The sequence below is a fragment of the Poeciliopsis prolifica genome, unplaced genomic scaffold (assembly GCF_027474105.1).
Source record: "Poeciliopsis prolifica strain line A6 unplaced genomic scaffold, Auburn_PproV2 SCAFFOLD089, whole genome shotgun sequence".
NCBI lineage: Eukaryota > Metazoa > Chordata > Actinopteri > Cyprinodontiformes > Poeciliidae > Poeciliopsis > Poeciliopsis prolifica.
The window spans coordinates 438,405-457,300 of record NW_026562464.1 but is presented as its reverse complement, the minus strand read 5'-3'; the positions used below and the strand labels follow the sequence as shown (position 1 = coordinate 457,300).

Here is an 18,896-nt window from a genome sequence, read left to right as displayed (position 1 = left end):
CTCACATTTCCACAGAAACACCTGCAGTCCCTCATGAGTAAGAAAAGATGATGACACCACTGATATTTTGTGCTTGAGTAGACATTAGAGAAGACCAAACAGTGATGTCCAGACAGGGTTAGCAGTGCTTCACCTGTCATCAGGACTAGAGAAAATACATTTTTATCTACTTGACCCTTCTGCAAATTTGTATTTCCTTTGATTTCAATATTTTTATAACAAGTTCGGCTGTGGCGTTCATTGGGTCCACAGGCACAAAACTAAATTTTTCTTAGATGTGTGGTCCATTCTAGTTAGTAACCTCTGCATCTTGTTTATTACAGCATCAGCATCAATTGCTGATGCTGTTTATTACAGCATCAGCATCTGACTCTAATGAAGGTAGAGTGAAATTAGGCTTTATGAAGCTTGGTTGATTGGCTCCAAGCCAGTAGATAAGAACATGCCTATTTTGCATGTTCTTGTACAAAGTTTACATGACAATTGGATGGATGGAAACATGACTGGTGCCTCACCAGACATGAATTTCTTTGTACATCACTGAGACGAGGAAGTACAAATCAAGTTTTAGGCCTCAAACCTCTTAGCCCTGTCCTAAGAAATAAAATTTGACAATAGTGTGATAAGTCATACTCTTTTTGTCTACAAATCAACATTTTCAGTCATTATAAGGTGCTGTAATGTAAAAGATGGTATTAAAGTGTAGCATCATCCAGTCCATGTTGCACCAGTCACTAGACTGTCTGTATCTCTCGGAAGGAAACCCAACACCCAAATCACTGTCCACACCTGCCTTAGTGGGTCAGCCATTGCTGCATTGGTGAAGAAGAGATTGTAAATATTGTTGTATACATTGTGTACACCATTAATTCCAGGCCATTTTACTCTACCTTCATTTCAGCAAAACATCATGATGATGATAACGGGACAATGTTTTCTGAGACACATTTTTTAATATCGCCTCTATTCCATTATTATGCGTTTAGAACCTATTGTTTGCTATTTTTTTCAGCACAGCAATTGCAGCATTACATGTTATGAGAATACATTTATGATTACAGAAACAGGTGCACAAATAAGAAATATTAACTATTATAGAGGCAGATTAAAAATCTAAGTGAAAAAGAAAGGGAAACATTTGCTCAGCTTGACTCAAATGAGTATCACAGGAACTATTGAGCTAACCATTAGAGCTGCACAATATTTGTGGATATAGCATCATCAACAATGGGAGTAATATTATTTTAACACTATTTGGAATGCAATAATTGTTGGCTTATATGTTCCAAAAACATCAAGTAAAACACAGAGCTTCTCCAAGGATTCCCACTCCAACCATGTTTACTGTAAGTACAAATATTTGCATAGCTATTAAGCAATTAAAAACAGTAGTGTTCTATGTAATTATGCACCCAGTGCAGAAAATGCATATTTCTGTCATCGTTGGAAATTGGAAATGTAGACCAAAGTGCAAATAAAAAAAGGAAAGGAGGAGGGGAATTGGGGAGACGTTCAAGAGTGAGGAGAGTTAGAATGATAGATGCTGTGACCTATTTCCTCAGCTCCCTGCCTACTGCTTTGATTCACACTGACAGAGAAGCAAAAGTACCAAGAGCCGAACAAGATCATGGGATTTCTTCTAACAATGTCAGACGATTCCATGCTGATCTTGGTGTTGAGCAACATGTAGTTTTCTTCAAAGATAAATTACAGATGATAGTTGATGTGGGTTTGGAAGACCTCGAATACCTGTCTGTGTTGCAGAGGATATTCACTGAAGACGGTCTGTTGTTGCATCTTTCTTTTCGTACCATCAGTTCTAGAGGCTCCAGAACATTCAGAAAAAAAGAATCAAGCTTCTTCATTGGCAACACTGAAAGATCTAAAATGGAAAGTCTGAGTAATACAGTACAGATGAATAGAGCGAATACAGACCTACGTAGGCTTACTCCAATAAATTGGTCCTGGTTTCCTTAGTTTTCTATGATTTTGATCAGCAAATACTTACAGGAAAAAACAATCATACTTGTCTACCTCTGCAAGAGTGAGAAGTTCAGTCCCTGCCCATTTTGTTCTGGGTGACTGAAAGACCAGCCGAACACATGATGTTTGCATATAACACCAGTCACCCCACTACACCTATTTGGCTTCAGTTTCATAAACTGTCTGATTGATGGGTAATCATTTACCCAGGAATCCTCTGTCCACGAAAACATCACCTTCATAGAGCTTCGCCTGCTTGGCCTAGAGGAGGGTCCACCAACGTGGTGCCCATGACCAAAAGGTTGCCCCTGAAAATGACATGAGTTGCCCTTGGAGCTGTTCCAACAGTAGATAAATCCTTCAAAATGGGAAGGGCTACCAGTCTGATACACACACTAAATCTATTACCCAGTACCTGTGCCATAGCTCTCACTACACCGTGTTCCAAATTATTATGCAAATTGGATTTAAGTGTCATAAAGACTACATTTTTTGTTGTGCTATTAAATTTATAGATGTATTGTGCATCAGGGCTCTTTGAATCACTAGAATTAATTTCAGAGAGCTGCTTGATTAGTTTGTCTGGTGAGCTCAATTAAAACAAATCTACTTAAGAAGGATGTTCCACATTATTAAGCAGGCCACAGGTTTCAAGCAATGTGGGAAAGAGAAAGGAACTGTGCTGATGAAAATCATCAGATAGTGTAGTGCCGTATGACAAGATGTGAAAATATTAGATATTTAACCAAAACTGAAGCGATATCGTACTGTGAAGAGATTTGTGGCTGACTCAGAACAAAGATGGTTTGTACAGATAAAGGCATAATGAGGAAGGTTTCTGTTAGACACATTCATGGGATTAAGAGAGCGCTGTTGAAATGCCCTTAAAAAGCAGCAAACAGTTATTTGAAGCTGCTGCTGCCTCTAGAGCCTCAAGGTGGAGGATCCTCCAGAGGCTTGTGGTGCATCAACCTATTGTTGGGCCCCTAATCAGCACACAAGCAGAAACGGTCACAGTGGGCCCAGTCGCACATAAAGATTCATTTGTTCACTGATGACTGCTGTGCACTGATGACTGCTGTGCAACCCTGGATGGTCCAGAGGGACGCAGTAGTGGATTGGTGGTGGACGGCCACCACATCCCAACACAGCTGTGATGTCAGTAAGGAGGAGGTGGAGTCATGCTTTGGGCCCAAATCATTGGGAGAGAGAGAGAGATGGTCGGCCCCTTCAGAGCCCTGAAGGTGTGAAAATGACCTGCAGCAAAGAATTTGGACTTTCTGACTGATCACTTTCTGACATGGTTTAAAAAGAAGAGCCGCACCTTCTGTAGCAAAATCATCTTCATGCATGACAATGAATACTGCAAGGAATATCACTGTGTCACTGGCTGCTATGGACATAAAAGAGGAGAAACTCATGGTGTGGTCACTATCCTCCTCTGACCTCTGACCCTATTGAGAACCTTTATAGTTTCCTCATGCAGAAGATCTGAGGGTGGGATGCAGTTCATATCAAACAGCAGCTCTGGGAAGATATTCTGACATCCTGCAAAGAAATTCAAGCAGAAACTTTCCACAAACTCACAAGTTCAATGGATGCAAGAATTGTGCAGGTGATACCAAAGAAGGTCCAATATTAACATGTAACTCTGTCTGTTAAGATGGTTTGATTGAAATAGCTTTTGATTTTACTACACTTAATGCTGTACATTCAAAGAATGACTGTTTGCAGTTCTTTATAATTGTAAAATGTTTAGAAAATCTGCTGTGCATAATAATTTGGAACCGTGCATTTTGAGTTTTTCATGTTTGAAAAAAATACTGTTCTCATGGGGAACTTTGTTCAGTTAAATTTGATTTACATTGTAATAGATCATTACTTGAAAATTATACTGAACATCATTTGCATTGAACATTTAAGAAAATCTGAGAAAATATCACTTGCATAATAATTTGGAACACAGTGTAGTTAAAAGTTTGGTGCTTAAGGAGGCAGTATTATGCAAAATAGACTTTTTGAGTTTCACATCATGTCATAATATTATTCATTAAAAACATACCTGGAGTGTTTCCCTGCTTCTATCAGGCATGTTTGAGAAATCCTTCAATCTTCATGGCAACCAGTCAGCTGTACAAAACACCTGGGTGGACATCGCTCTGCCTTGGAGGTGCAGCTCTTCTTTGGAGTTGGTGTTTCCAAGCTGCTGAGCAACTCAACAGCATTTAGCAAACACCTGGTGGGACTGTTTGTCAGCTGAGCTCATTGTACAAGTTTGTCAGTGCAATGCTGGTAAAAACATTAGTAAAGGGTTATATTACAAAGTCAAATTTAAACTGGCATTTGAAATGCTAATTGTCACCTTAAATTATAGAGCAATTGAAGGTAACAAATTACTTGACTGCGCTATAAAATGGCACTGTACATAATACTGCCCCCTTTAAAAATGAGAAAAACTGTGTTGGCAGAGAATTACATACTCTTTAAATCAAAAACAGAATCCCAACAAGTAATGATTTGAATAGTACTCAGTTGTTGCCCCAGATACATTGTCCACACACTCAGACATGCTCTTTGATTTCTCTGATAAGTTCGTCCTCCTGGGAACACATCCATCTTCTTAACTCAGTGCGTGTACACATTCTCTCATACGCTGTAGAAGCAGAACTGACTTAACTATTGGACTGTAGCACTTCACCATAACACGAGCATGGTTGTGGCGAGTCTTTTCAGCCTCCTTCCTGTGCTGAATGTCGGGTGGGTGGCTGGCTGTGAAACATGAGCCTGGGAGCTTATGAGGAAGGGTCTGGGCTGGAGAGCCAAGGTGGGGGTGAAGGGTTCTGGTTGCTAGGCAGCCAGTCGATCGGAGCAGGATCTCATTGGCTCATGGTGAGTAGGGAAGAGCGGGTAGAACAGACGGGACTCTGTCACAGGCCAACGTTAACGGCTTGTTTTGTCAAACCGAACACAGAATCGCTTCCGTTACAGTGACAGCAGGATGTGCTACAGATCATCAAGTGTTTCATTTGTGAAGCAAAGCTCATGCACAAACTTGGTCACAAAGATGGTGGGAAAAACAAGATATTTTCAGAAAATTTTTAAAAACTATGGATATGAGGACTTTCTTGAATTTTTATCTGCCTTAAAAAAAGAATCTCTAAACTTCAGCACTCATTACAAGGAAAGAGAAGAAAAGCGCAGATACAAAGAGGTAGAATCTCCCAAACACAAAGACTCAAAAGAACAAACGGGAGACGAACAAGGGCTAAAAAAAAAACAAAAAAACATCACTGTCACTGTCTGAACAGAGAGAGAGAAGCTGGAAAAGCCCAGCAACAACAAGGCGTGCCTTAAATAGCTACATGGTAGGAAATAACATGATGCTGGAGGAAGCTTAATAGCTCTGAGCATGTGTTGCATTGCACCAAGCATGGCTAGCCACAGTGCTGACAGCCACTTTTAGTCATATGTTATAGCGCATGACCTACAGATGACGCCTGACTGTAAGGGGCCGGATGGTGGCTGGCAGACATACCAGCAGCATGTCTTAATTTTCAAATGCTTCTGTGTGTGGAGAAAGGTAAAGATTAAACCAAACAGAAAAAGGAACTCCTGTCTGGGGTCAGGACTTGTGTTTGTGTGAGATTCAGCTTAACATTAAAAAGAATTGTGAAGGGTAAGAAGAAACACAAAGTTCCAGTTAATATCAATATGCCTGACAGATTTAACTTTAAAATAATCTTTTATAGCTCTAAGTAATCAGGACACCCTGCTATGAAAATCTTGACCAGTATCAATATCTGATATTAATATTGCTGCTCTGGCCAATAACTGATATTGTATACATCTATATTAAACATATATATCCCTACATTTTAAAAACCTTTAAAAATACACTCTGACTTTGTCTCTGATTCTGTTTCAGTCAAACTCCCCACAATCCTGCTGAGTCACCATTACAGTCACATGACCAAACACAACATAACCAGCTTCCTCCATTCCCCCCTCCAAAAACAAACAGCAGCAAGATGGAAATAAGTATCTGTTGTAAATATTGATCCAGTATTTTATCAGACCGATATCGATAAGTTTAGAAAAGTATATCGGCCAAAAGCGATGTTAGTGCCAATATATTATAAAACTCCAAATACAATTCATGTACTGAAAATCAAACTTGATTCTCAGTATATGAACTTGTGGAAGAGGTTAAAATTAAGGTGATGATAAGAAGGTACTTCAACTGCAAAGAACTGGAGTTTACTAAAGATAAATTGTCAAAACACTACTGTCTTCATTGATCTAAAATGTCCCCAGTGATCAATGAAAAGTATTGAGATACTGTACATTTTTAAAATGTAATTAAAAAAGCTGATTTTTTCATCACCACTCCGTTATATTCTTTTGGACACTTGAAATGTATTCTTTTATAATCCAATGAAAATTATTTTAAATATGAATCTAATAGTCATTTTGCAATTATTTTTAAATCATTACAATATATGACATCTGTGTTGTCCACCATGGCTAAACTGCTCTCTTCTTTTAACTGCTACCATTCTGAAACAATTAATAAACTGTGATTTGCTCATGCTAGCACCAACACTTCCAGGAAGCCTGGCTCAGCTTCGGAGAGAAACTTCACGTCAGAGTGTTACCTTAGCTGAAAGTGTGTGCCGACATCATCCTGCTGCAATAAAGAGATTTGAGAAAGAAAAAACAAGTTCTTCTCACAGATAAGTAATGATAAACATAAAAACAGTGGCATGTTTCATTGTTATTTTTATGTAACTTGTTGCCTTGACAAAGAACGCACCGCTTCAGATACTAGAGCTGCACTAGAACCGACACCGAGCCGAGCTGTTAAATACAACTTACAGCATCCTCCTCGCTAATAGAGAAACTGGAAAAAAATGATTATTACAGCAGCACAACCTCAGACTGAAAATGTTAATCCAGGTACCCACCAGTATGCTATGGAGATGGTTTTGCCTCCCTTACAATCTTTCTCAGTGTGAATATAAACTTTTATCCATAGTTTTTATATATTAACTATTTAATAATAGCTACAATATTGCTGTGCATGCTTGTTATGGCCAGTCATAAAGGTTTGTTGCAAAGATACTTATCTTCCCTGTCTTTTCATTTGTCACTCCTTGTCAGCGAAATCAACCCATAAGGTCATTTTCACAAGGATCAAATAATGAAAACTACATCTGTATAATTTAACATGCCCACTGCACAGGCTGTGCTGAGGTGTCTGATTTTTGTTTTGGTTTTTTACTATTAAATGAACTAGTTCAGTGTGGTAAGTGTTTGAATCAGGAAAAGTGCTAACATAACAATTTTTAAGTTTCCTACGTATGCTGGCATATGTTGATATGAAAACTGTGTGGTTTTATCCATCCATCCATTTTCTGTTCACTCTTGTCCCGAAGCCTATCTCCAGCTACATTCCGGGCCAGAGGCAGGGCAACGCAGACAAACAGGACAAACAACCACACACACACACACACACACACACACACACACACACACACACACACACACACACACACGCACGCACACACACACATACACACTCACATACACACTCACACCTAGAGGGAGAATTTAGATCAGGGGTGCTCAAACTTTTTGAGACCAAGATCTACTTTTTCTCTCACCAGCCGGCTGAGATCTACCTCATGACATACAAATTATAAATGAAACCCTATTGACTAATTTGCTATACAAAATATCCATCAGTTATAGCAAAATGATAAAGTGATAGAAAACCTAATGCAGTTTCTTCCTCAGTGAGATGTTGACACTGGGAGCAGGTTACTGGTTTCTCAGTCAGAACTGGTTTCAAACCTGAGGTCAGCAGCTGTCAGTCAGTTATGACAGATCTGAAATTTGGTTTGATGACGTCAATATGCGAAACTGCAGACTGATAGGAGGAACCAAAGAGCTCTGCAGAGGTAAAGGCAAATCTGCTGAATTTGGAACATAATTAATGTAATTTGACACAATTATTGTGGTAGAAGCCATTTGTTTGTTAAAACTTAATCAAATATATTTGTCCTATTTGATGTTTGTTGTGATGTTTATTGCAAACGAATGAGGTCATTAGTCCAAGTCTGTCGTTTATTGAACGTTCAGAAACTCAAGCGGCTGTGATGAACCACAGCGAAGGTAAACAAAGGTAAAATAATCCGAACAACTCAGAACCTCTCGCACCGTTTCACTCTCTCTCTCTCTATTGTTAAGCACACCCGTCGCCGTGGCAACTGCCTGCGCCCCGCAAGCCGAGCAAAGATTACGTTAAAAATGTTCAGTCCGTTACGATATCAGGTTTCAGGCTTTATTATTATTTAATGAAGCTATAAACGTTTTGGATCTTAGTAAATATTTTGAAAAGTCTGTCAGAAGAGGAAGTGCTGCTCTCAGCGTCCTGGAGGCCTTCAGTTTGTCACCTGCTGCCAAGATCGACTCAAAACCTCGATCGACCGGTAGATCGCGATCGACCGGTGGATCGCGATCGACCGGTAGATCGCGATCGACCGGTGGATCGCGATCGACCGGTAGATCGCGATCGACAGGTAGATCACGATCGACGTATTGAGCACCCCTGATTTAGAGAGACCAAATAACCAACAATCATGTTTTTGGACTGTGGGTGGAAGCCGGAGTACCCAGAGAGAACCCATGCATGCACAGGGAGAACATGCCCCGGGCTGGGAATCGAACCCAGGACCGACCTTGCTGCAAGGCAACAGTGCTACCAGTAAAACGTAACTGTGCTGCCCTGTGTGGTTTTAAACGTGAGGAAATACAGAAGATTCTGTGAAACATCACTTTCACACCTTTGCAGAATATCTCTCACTTTTTATACTCTCCCATATCAGTGACCTGTCCTCCCTCCAAGACAAATCCATCGCAGCCAAGTTTAGCTGGTGACCACACAAAGTGTGCTGCAGTATTAAATGCATATTAAGGTAAAGATGGAAGGTTACTTTCCAGAGAAAAATATCAAACACACAGAGGAAACAAATGTTGATCTGTCACTGTTCCTTTGCTCTTTTCACTATTTTTTGTCTTCTTTGGCAGCAAGGCACTCAAAATTGTTGGTGAGACCCAAGAGATTTACTTTCACAAGTGGAGCAATATGGCTTTCGCTACGATGCTCTACTTGAAATATATATAAACGTCAATGGAAATTGCTTTCGGTTCATTTCAAATGTAATGGATATGGAGATGGAAAAGAACAGAGAAAAGAAGGAAAGATAGGTAGGGAAAAGACATAAAAGTAGAGAAGAATCTAGAGAACATAAGTAACCATTCTAGAAGTCTGTTTCTGTCTACAGAAAGAGAATAAAAACTGTTTCTTTTTTCCACCAAGTATTTATTAGTTGTCTTCATCAACACAACAATGCAAATTAGTATTTCCTTTAGAGACTCAAAATTAGAGTCTTAAACATAGTGACAACTATGTGTCAAATTCAAAGGATCATATTTAGAGCCCACCAAGTCTCTTCCATTACCTCCACCAGTCACATGCTGACAGCGACTGAATAGTGCTTCACCAAACTGATTCACTTCAAAGGGAAATATTGTAGAGTTGTAATATCACAACATCTTGGTTTATATCTACTTATTAGCCCATCATCCAGGATTTAGCTAAAATTAGTTTCCTTTCATCTCAGTTTTGTCACCTCCAGCACCGATGAAAAGGTCAAAAGTATTTATTGTCACCTCATCCACCAATACTTTCATACCTAATGGTTCATTATCTCTGCTGCATATATCTTTACTTCTTACCACAATGGAAATATAAACTGAAATGTCAAATACATTAAAAGGCTTTGAATCAGTTTCTCAGATTTGGAGGTTTAAAATTTGTGCAAATGGTTAATTTTGGGCAGCAGAAAGGCACCACTATCCACCTGCGTTAGATCTAACCTTGGACTTGGGCTCATGTATTCGTCCTCTGTGACACAAATGGCTAATCTGCCAAAAATTAAAAAATATTGATAGTAATGTAAAAGCAGCCTTATTATCTCTGAAAATACTCATTATTTTCAGAGCTAACTTGTTAGCTTGCAATCACAACAAAAATGTGCTTTTCATTCTCACAGCCTTAAAATATCTTGGCACAGAAGAATGGAGGACTTGTAGAGGCCCGTCATGGTTACCATGTGATGGTCTTTTTTGGCTGATCTCCTTACAGCCTTCCTTCTTTCATCTTTAGGACAAAACCTGATACGGTATCTCAGCCCCATTTGACCACATGCTAATTGCTCCACAGCAAAAGAGTTTTTTAAAAACACCCTGGCACCACGAGGAATTGTTGTGAACCTGCCATGAGTGCTAAGCTGTGAGAATAGGAGAAAAATGAAATAGAACATGTAATAGCACTGCCAGACTGTTGAGGTTGAGCATAGGTCACCATTCTTCAACCATGGATGTATGACACGCTTTAGATATGCTGAACAATAAGGCTGTTTGGCTGTTTCTGCGGTTACATTAGCTACCCATAAAAGTATATTCAATAGCACTGATAGCCTAGCAGCTGGTGGCCAGATGATACTTTTCTTCTGACTATCAAGGAGTGTTGGGAGAAAGCTGAAGCATGAAGGGGATAATTCCCTCTGTCACAATGCACTGCTTTGTCTGAAACATCAACCTTCCATTTCTGCCATCTTCCTTTTTGTCTCGGCAGCCCGTCGGCTAAACTGGAACTGACAGCTCAGGATTCAAACTTCTTTAAAGCGCTTACTTTTTAAATGAAAGATATTCCTCTGCTTTTTGTTTTGTTTTTTGTCATGTCTTTCATCTGACATCAGATAGACTCGTTTGTGACACAATAAATACATTCATTGTGCGGGACTTGCAGAGAGAGACAGATCCTGTCCATTTCCCAAAAAAAAGACAAGGAAGAACTTTAGTGTCCGCAGAAATTATATGAGAATGGCTGGTGAAAGAGGAGCAACCAAAACAAACATAGAGTGGAAAAGATGTCAGATTGTCTGAGTGAAAAAAAAAAACATGGCAGCTCCAGAAAAACTGTCAGAGGAAAGAAAATTCAAACTATTCCACCCAGATGTCACTGTGTGGGGAGGCAAGAGGTCCAGTTCAATATCAGTGAGGCTGTGGAAGGAAATAAGCTCAGTATGAGGAGATCTGACCATTCCTGTCAGTTCTGCTCATTCAGACCACTCAGTCCTGCAAGGGTTTGGGGCCATTCTACAATAAATGATCCATTACCTATTAGGCATGTAGCCTGCCCACCGAGTCACGATACACCTTCATTTTTTACAAGTGTTTATAGTATTTTTTTCTTCAGAAATTATTTGTGTTCCACACAAAAAAAGCTTTGGAGGACAAGCCTGAAGTGGAGCACTGACAAATTGACATGACCTAAATCCGGGAGAGCAGAGAGAGAAGGTCTTGCAAGGGATTGTTCAGAAATAACTAAACTCTTTCTCAGTCTTCTGGAGAACAACAAAACCCAAGTTCAGTATTTAGTAACCACAAATCAATACATCATCCATTAAATGTCCTGCTGCCCTCATCTCCCCACTGGTGAAGTCAATGAAGACAGTGAAGTTTTAGACTCTGGAACAGATTTTGAAACATAATGCTTTGTTGGCAACAGCTTCAGGCAATTAATCTCTTTTTTAGCACAAACACTTAAGCAAAGGAGTGATACATTAGTCCCAATTTCATTCATTTACGGAGATCAGTGAGTGGCTGATTCTTACATGTAAGCTAAACCTTTCACACTTCCACAAATTAGCCATTGTTACCTTTTGCTCTGCAAGAGAGAGGCCTGAATGATAGACACTGTTATTGTAGTGTTACAATAACATGTAACACTATGCTACATGTTATTGTGTTGCAAGCTAGCAAAAGTCACCCTAACATTGCAACTTAATCACGATGTTGCATGGTCATTGTTTTCATCCAGAAATTTTGCACATGTGCACAATGCTTGAGCACAAAAAGACAATTCTTTAACTTGCCGTTTTTCCCATTTTTGCCTTTTTCCTCCCTGTGCCGGCTACACAGCAACCGACTGATAAGTCCAATAATATATCAGGATTCAAAACAAAAAAGAAACAGCAACATATCATGCACAAAGAACGGAACAAGCAGTCCTTTCTATTATGTTTTATGACCATAGTGGTAGATTAGTTCATTTAAACACTAGCTCTACTGATGGTCTGTCAGAGAGAAGGTGTGTGGGTCACCTGTTCTTTTTCTGACTGAACCAAAAGAAAACATTCTGCAGCACATCTGCATAGTGCGAATTTGTAGACCTTGTTTTCTTGTAGTTGTAGTGTTGACAATTAATACACAGGATTTTGCACATGTGACATCAGTGAGCAGCGTGTCTATGTTTAGGCAAAAATATTGGTATTGGACAAAACTGTAATCAGTGCACCACTATTTAAGCAGTCTTTAGTTATTTTTGGCAGGTTCTCTTCACACTCGTCGCTGTCATTTTAACTATACAGAAATAGGAATCTTAAAGTGTTTCATTACTTTTGGTCATTACAATTTACCGCAACAAGATATTCAATCATCTGTTCAGAACTATGCAGAACAGATGGGCAGTGACAGACAGAGATGCTCTGAGACATTGGCGGATTACCAGATTTTATGTTTGAAACTGATTTAGATTTTTGATCAGAGATAGACAGGTCAGAGTTTTGTTGCCAATTTTTGACCACCGATATTAAAGGTTTGGCTTTCTGATACATTTCTTTCTGAACTATACTGTCGAAAAACATAAACAGTGGTACCACTTTACAATAATGCTCCACTTATAATAGTTAATAGATGGTTTGTTAATTAATCTGTAAACACTTTGACAATTATTAATGGGCTTCTCATGCATTAATTAAGAGTGAGAAAGGGACAAATCGGACTAGTTTCTTGCCATGTAGTGAACCAAATTTCTTCTGTGTAATTCAACCAGAGCTGCAAAATTAAACATTAAACATAGATGAGCACAACAATAACACTTTTCGATGTGCAAATACATAGAGAGAAGACTTACCTAATGACAGTATCAGTAAGCTGCTCAAAACAACATATATACACATGTAGGTTGATTATTCAGGCTGAGACTTAAATTAGATGACAGGAAACTCTCTGTATTACAGCAGTTTGTCTGTTTTATCTAATTGAAGAGTTCAGCGAATCACAGAAACAGGCTGAATTTGTAAAAGTCAATCTGGGAATATCACATTTAAGACACACTTTTCCAGGGACCAGAGCAGTTCTCTGTGGCAGTTTTTCTCCTTGCTGCTTTTTTCACCCCAGGCACCAGAGTCACATCACACACTACCAAATCACAATCTACCAAAGAACAACTAATCTTCAAGGAATTATTTGGAGAATACAGCAACACACGAGAGAAAGTATTAAAAGCAAAGTTAGAATACTTTAATGCAAGTACAAGTAACAAAATGAAAACAATAAGACCTACCCAGGACTGTGGATCATTAACCTGTTTTAGGTTTAAAAGCAACAGATACTCTGCTGTGTGCCTCATTTAAATCCACTTAAAGTTTGCACATTAAGAACTGTTCCAATTGCAGACTTTCACAAAGACTCGCATTAAATAACTTTTTTAGACCATAATCAGGCATGTGCAGAGAGGTGGGATGGAGGGGGCTTGAGCCCCTGTTCCTTTTACCTTTGATGCCCATAGTGCCGTTTTTGAGTTTTTTTTTGTTTTTTTTTAAACTGTATGTCAGGACGCCTGCTTGAGCCCCTCAGCAATAATATTTAGCTAAATTTAATAATTTAGCTAAATAAACTAGTCTGGCTGTCTTCAGTCTAATAATGACTCAGTTTCTGTCTCCATGTTGTTCAGACAATGGCTCCATGGTGAGGAGGAGGAGGGAGGATCTGAGCCTCTAACAAGAATATTTTTTATACATTGGTTTGTCAATAAAAATGTTGATCTGATGTTCGAAAAACTGTTTCTATTTATATTTTCATAATTGTCCTGCAGCAGGTAGAAAAAACCTGCCTCGCCCCTAAACACAGAAATGCTTCAGCAACAGAGAAACTTCTGACTTTTAACTTAATCATTCTGCCAAAAGCCCGGTTCTACAGGCAGTGTGAGTCGGTCCCACCGACAGACAGAAAGAACCTCTGATTTATATCAGACATCCTGATTAAGACACGGTATCAACTGTCACTGCGAGTCGCAAGGCACCTGAACCCCCCCCTGTACCACCCGGTACCACCGATGTGCTTACTCTGCTTCTCCTTCACGTTTCTACCAGGCGGGTTAAAACTGCTGCTGACTGGATCTGGGCTGGAGGTGAGCTGTCAATAGAAGTTACTGCAGAACCTCAAGTGTTAAAGGAAGATTCGGTCCACAGCATTTAGTTTATAAAATAAACATCAGGGAAAATACTGGAGCAATTATTAGAACTACAGCATAAAGCCAAACATGCCACAATTAAATGAATCAAAAAGTCCACAAAGTATCCGTGGACTGACATGGGGGATTCCAGGTAGATTCCAGAGATGCACATGGCAGCGGCTCTTCATGCAGGGCCGGTCCAAGGTAAATATGGGGCCTGAGACAGAACCCTCCTGTCCTACTAAGAACTTCAGCATCACTAACATGTTTAAATATTGAAAAGGTGAATCTGTGAGAAGACCAGGTTTATTGGCCCAGTTTAAAAACAATCACTGATTATTCATTGTTTGCTGTGATGTATTTGTGAACAAACCCAATTCAAACACAAAAATTACGCCATATTGTAGCCATGGTAACACAACAATCAAACTATCAAGATGATTCTTTAAACTTTTTCAAAGTAAACTTCTTAATTAAATCCTAAATGTACTTTTTTTTCTCAGTTGACTCCATTAAATAAAATTTAATAACATTGTCATTCTCTATCAATGATGCTACAGGTTTAGATCTATGGTCTGTTACAATTAAACCATTTCATGAATGTCTGGGGCCCCTGCCCTGAATGTCTGGAGGCCCCTGAATGTCTGCCCCCCTACCAGCAGCAGTCTTATCATTCTAGATCTCAGAGTATATAGAGTTAACCCCTTTGAGCTTTTATGATCTATAAATCAATCTGCAGCCAAGTTGTTCTAGAGGTTAAATAGATATTATTAGGGCTTAATCAGTAAAATGGTAGAAAATGTGCTAATTTCATAACTTCATAACCTTTGACCTTCTCTCCTCTGGTCTGTTTAACAGCTACAGTCTCAGATCAACTTGTACTAACAGCCCTCCAGGACTGTCAGCAGCAGAAACAGAAACTTTATTCCTGTTGGGGAAAATATATTACATTTGCTTTGCATTGTCCCTGCATGACCCCACAACACGCGCACACACACACACGCACACACACACACACACACACACGCACGCACGCACACACACACACACAGCAGCCTAGGCAATGGGAGAGATTCTGGGAAATGAAGTTCTGGAGAACAAAACATTCAGCCAAAACAGGTTGGTACTCTTCAGATAATGCATGAAGAGGCTGCTCTCAGTAATGCTAACCATGCTAATCACAATCATCACTAATGCCAAGTGCTAAATGCCAATTGTAATCATTTTAGTATTAGTTTTAAAATATTAACTGCTCAAAAATTTAACACTGATTTCTCTCTCCACCCTTTTGGTGTGACACCTCCAGCCTGGATATAAAAATGACTGATTGATCATGATAGAACAACTGCTATGTACCTACAGTACATAGCTACAACCTGAATAATTTAACAATATATTCTGGTAAATTAGAGTTGTTTTACTCCTAAATGTTAGGGTAACACCAATTCTATTTATATTGAGATGATCTTGACATATTTACAGTATATGTTGTAGTACAGTTGACATTTTATTTTTTGGCCCCCATAAACATGTAAATAAGGATTCTAGTGTGCTATAATTTACCTTGACAAGTAAAACTGTGATGTCATTATTTTTAGTTTATTTTCAGACACCAAATCTGTAGGAATTTAGCCTTTTTCTACTTCTGACACTTTAGGCTGTTTTACAGAAATTCCTTCAGTGTATTATCAGCCTGCCAGGCCACCAGGCTGATAATACACCACCAGGCTAAGCATTGTTTAAAAAGAAATTAAAATTGGTTAGAGCCATCTACAAAATCTCCAGTTAGAGAACTCTTCTTTCCAAGTAGTTTTCAGAGAGTGAAAAAGCTGCAAGAATTCTTTTTGTTTTACAAGCATTCTGTGTCAGAGGTAGAGCTACCAACCTTTCAAGTCTCTTCATGATAATTGATACAAACACATTTCGAGGGTTATATATCTAATCATGCAATCTCCACAGTTATAACACTTTTGTTCTGTTGCAGTTTCTATCACTGGGACTCACCCTCAGTGCTTCAATAACCAGGTCTCGGGCTTCGAGCTCCCCTTCCATGATACTGAGGAGTGTGAGAAGCTCTGGCTTGCTCAAGTTATCCATATTGAACTCACATTTCTGCAAGACAAGCCAGAAAAAACACACCTTTAGTTAAAGAGATTATTACAGTTAATGTAGCTGAGCAAAAGAAGAGGTTACATATCAAACCAAAAGTTTAAAAAAAATGCACATGATTCATAAAGTTGTAAAAAAAAATAAAGGCCAAGCTGTTAAAGTGGGGTAGAGCTATATCGAGAGCAGTTGAAATAATGCTTGTTCACAGAAAACAGCTATTGGAAAACAATTGCTTTCAGTGGACCATCATCATGAGCTGCACACGCTATGACGCAAATTATTAATAGTCATAACTACACAGATAGTAAACCACAAACTGCTTTGTATTAAAACCATTGCAGTAACACCAATACTAGGGTTGTCAAAATAATCCATGTTTTGAGTTTACTTGCCCAAGATGGAACGCAACTAAAGAAGTACACAAATGCACACTTAGCTCCTTTTCTCCTTTGCAGAAGTTCATCTGACCAATTATGTCTGTAAATTGAGACAGCTTATTTAAAAATGCTGCCACTCCTTTGCAATGCTCTTCAGTCAAAAAGCAAAAGTAAAAGTGTTGGTTAGAGATATCTGGTGCTAACAGATAAAGATTTCAAACTGTTCTATGACAAAGGATCTTAAAGACCGAAGCTCTGATATAGAGGGATTATGCCAGATGACATATGCTAACGTCGGTGGTTTAGATGCAAGTCCCCCTGGCCAGATTCGTTTCCCATTGCACTGATAAAGAACTACAAATAACAAATTAATGCTGCAAAAAACAGCCTGCCTCCCAAAGAACAGCTCAATGGATCCAGGGTTCATTCTTCCGTAAAGGATATTAACACTTCTAGGTGTTATCCAGTCTGCTGGTTTGCAGAATCCTGGGCCTTAAGAAAAGATCCCTGGAATCAAATTTGAAACTGAGCATTTTCATCACTATAAAAATTTGAAATTTTGGTTTTAGGAAAACCGTCCAGTGTTCATCCATTGACCCAATGCCCATATCCGTTTGGTCTTGTCAATCTGCAGTGATCATCAGGCGAAAGGTGCTGTACACAGGACAGATGGACAATACATCACACAGGACAGACATCATGATCTCACATCCAACATTCAAAGAGACAAAATACCTAATAATTATGATTTTGGACTGTGGGAAAACACCAGAGTACCCAAGAGAATCCAACACATTCATAAGTAGAACATGTGAGTGACAAGCACAAAGACACTACACTATAAACTCAGAATATTGTCAGTAATATATTTAGTGATGGTTGTTGCTCAACACAACATAGAATACATGCTCCTTCACTGATGATGCAACTCTTTCAATGCTGCACCTTTATAAACCTAGGTAGTTGATTATCTAGGTTTTATGTTTGCAAGATCCCAAAATAGAAAGACATTAACTCTATTTAGGATTATTATTGCAAGTTATATTATTATATCTTGATATTCTGTCAGGCAAAATTAACAGTTTATCTCACTGCAGCTTAAAGCTCCTAAGTATTATGTCTCTTTTACTGAAATATTGGATTGGGACTTATCAGCAAATAATTAATCTTCAGTGACTCAAGTTGGTATTAATGAAAAGCTATCTTAATGGGGAAATTCTTTCTTTTGCCAACGGTGCTAGGGGTTCATACTATAACTGGAGGGACGACCCTGTCCTGCATGTTTTAGCTGTTAAATAGTTCAACACACCTGACTCAAATAAATGAGAGATTATAAGGCTAGTAGAACCTTCTGACATGCTGTGAAGTTAAGTCATTTGAATTAGCTCCAGTGTCAGATTAGAGCGAGGAGCCATCTGCAATATAGTGTAGTGGAAAGAAGGCTGCACACTTTTCCACAATCACCAAAAAGACAAATCTGAACCTTATTAATGTTGGTTGGAAACTTTGATGCATTAGCCAACAGCTTAACTAACTACCAAGCTAATATCAGTGTGTTATAGTCCCAGCATTGGTCTGCAAAGAGCAAAACTAAAATGGGTTTCGTTTTCTGTGTAATGAGCACATTTAGTTAAAATCTACATTTAAATGTTACAGTTTATTTTATTGAGTTACTCATGATCTTGTCCCATGTCACAAAGTCCTACATTATTGTAACCATAGTAATAAGCACCTTACATAGTATTATCAACAATAGGAAACAGACTTCGAGAGAACTATAAGAGATGTTATTGTTTTTGGGATCAAATGAAAGCAGTTAGATCGCCTTATAAATTTATAACAAATTTATGTCTAAATACAGAGAAACATTGTATTTGTGGTTAACATAACATACATTATGATAGACCAAAACTTTAATGTCAAAGGCTGTAATCCTTCAAATCAAACAAACAGTCATTTTAGGAGAATCTCTGCATTATGAAAGTAATACTTCAGTAATGTCCTTACAGGAAGCTGTGGGCCAATAGTCAGACAAAATGCATTTATGTGATGAGTCCGTA

General features: G+C 38.8%; 1 protein-coding gene across 5 annotated transcripts in view; it reads right to left on the bottom strand.

Moving 5' to 3' along the window:
- cttnbp2 (cortactin binding protein 2) overlaps nucleotides 1–18,896 on the bottom strand; it is an 86,670-nt gene that overhangs the window by 61,499 nt on the left and 6,275 nt on the right. For all 5 annotated transcript variants that reach the window (XM_055022720.1, XM_055022721.1, XM_055022722.1 and 2 more), the window contains exon 2: nucleotides 16,355–16,462. In XM_055022720.1, coding sequence (XP_054878695.1) covers nucleotides 16,355–16,462 — 108 coding nt within the window. The remainder of the gene's footprint in view (nucleotides 1–16,354; nucleotides 16,463–18,896) is intronic.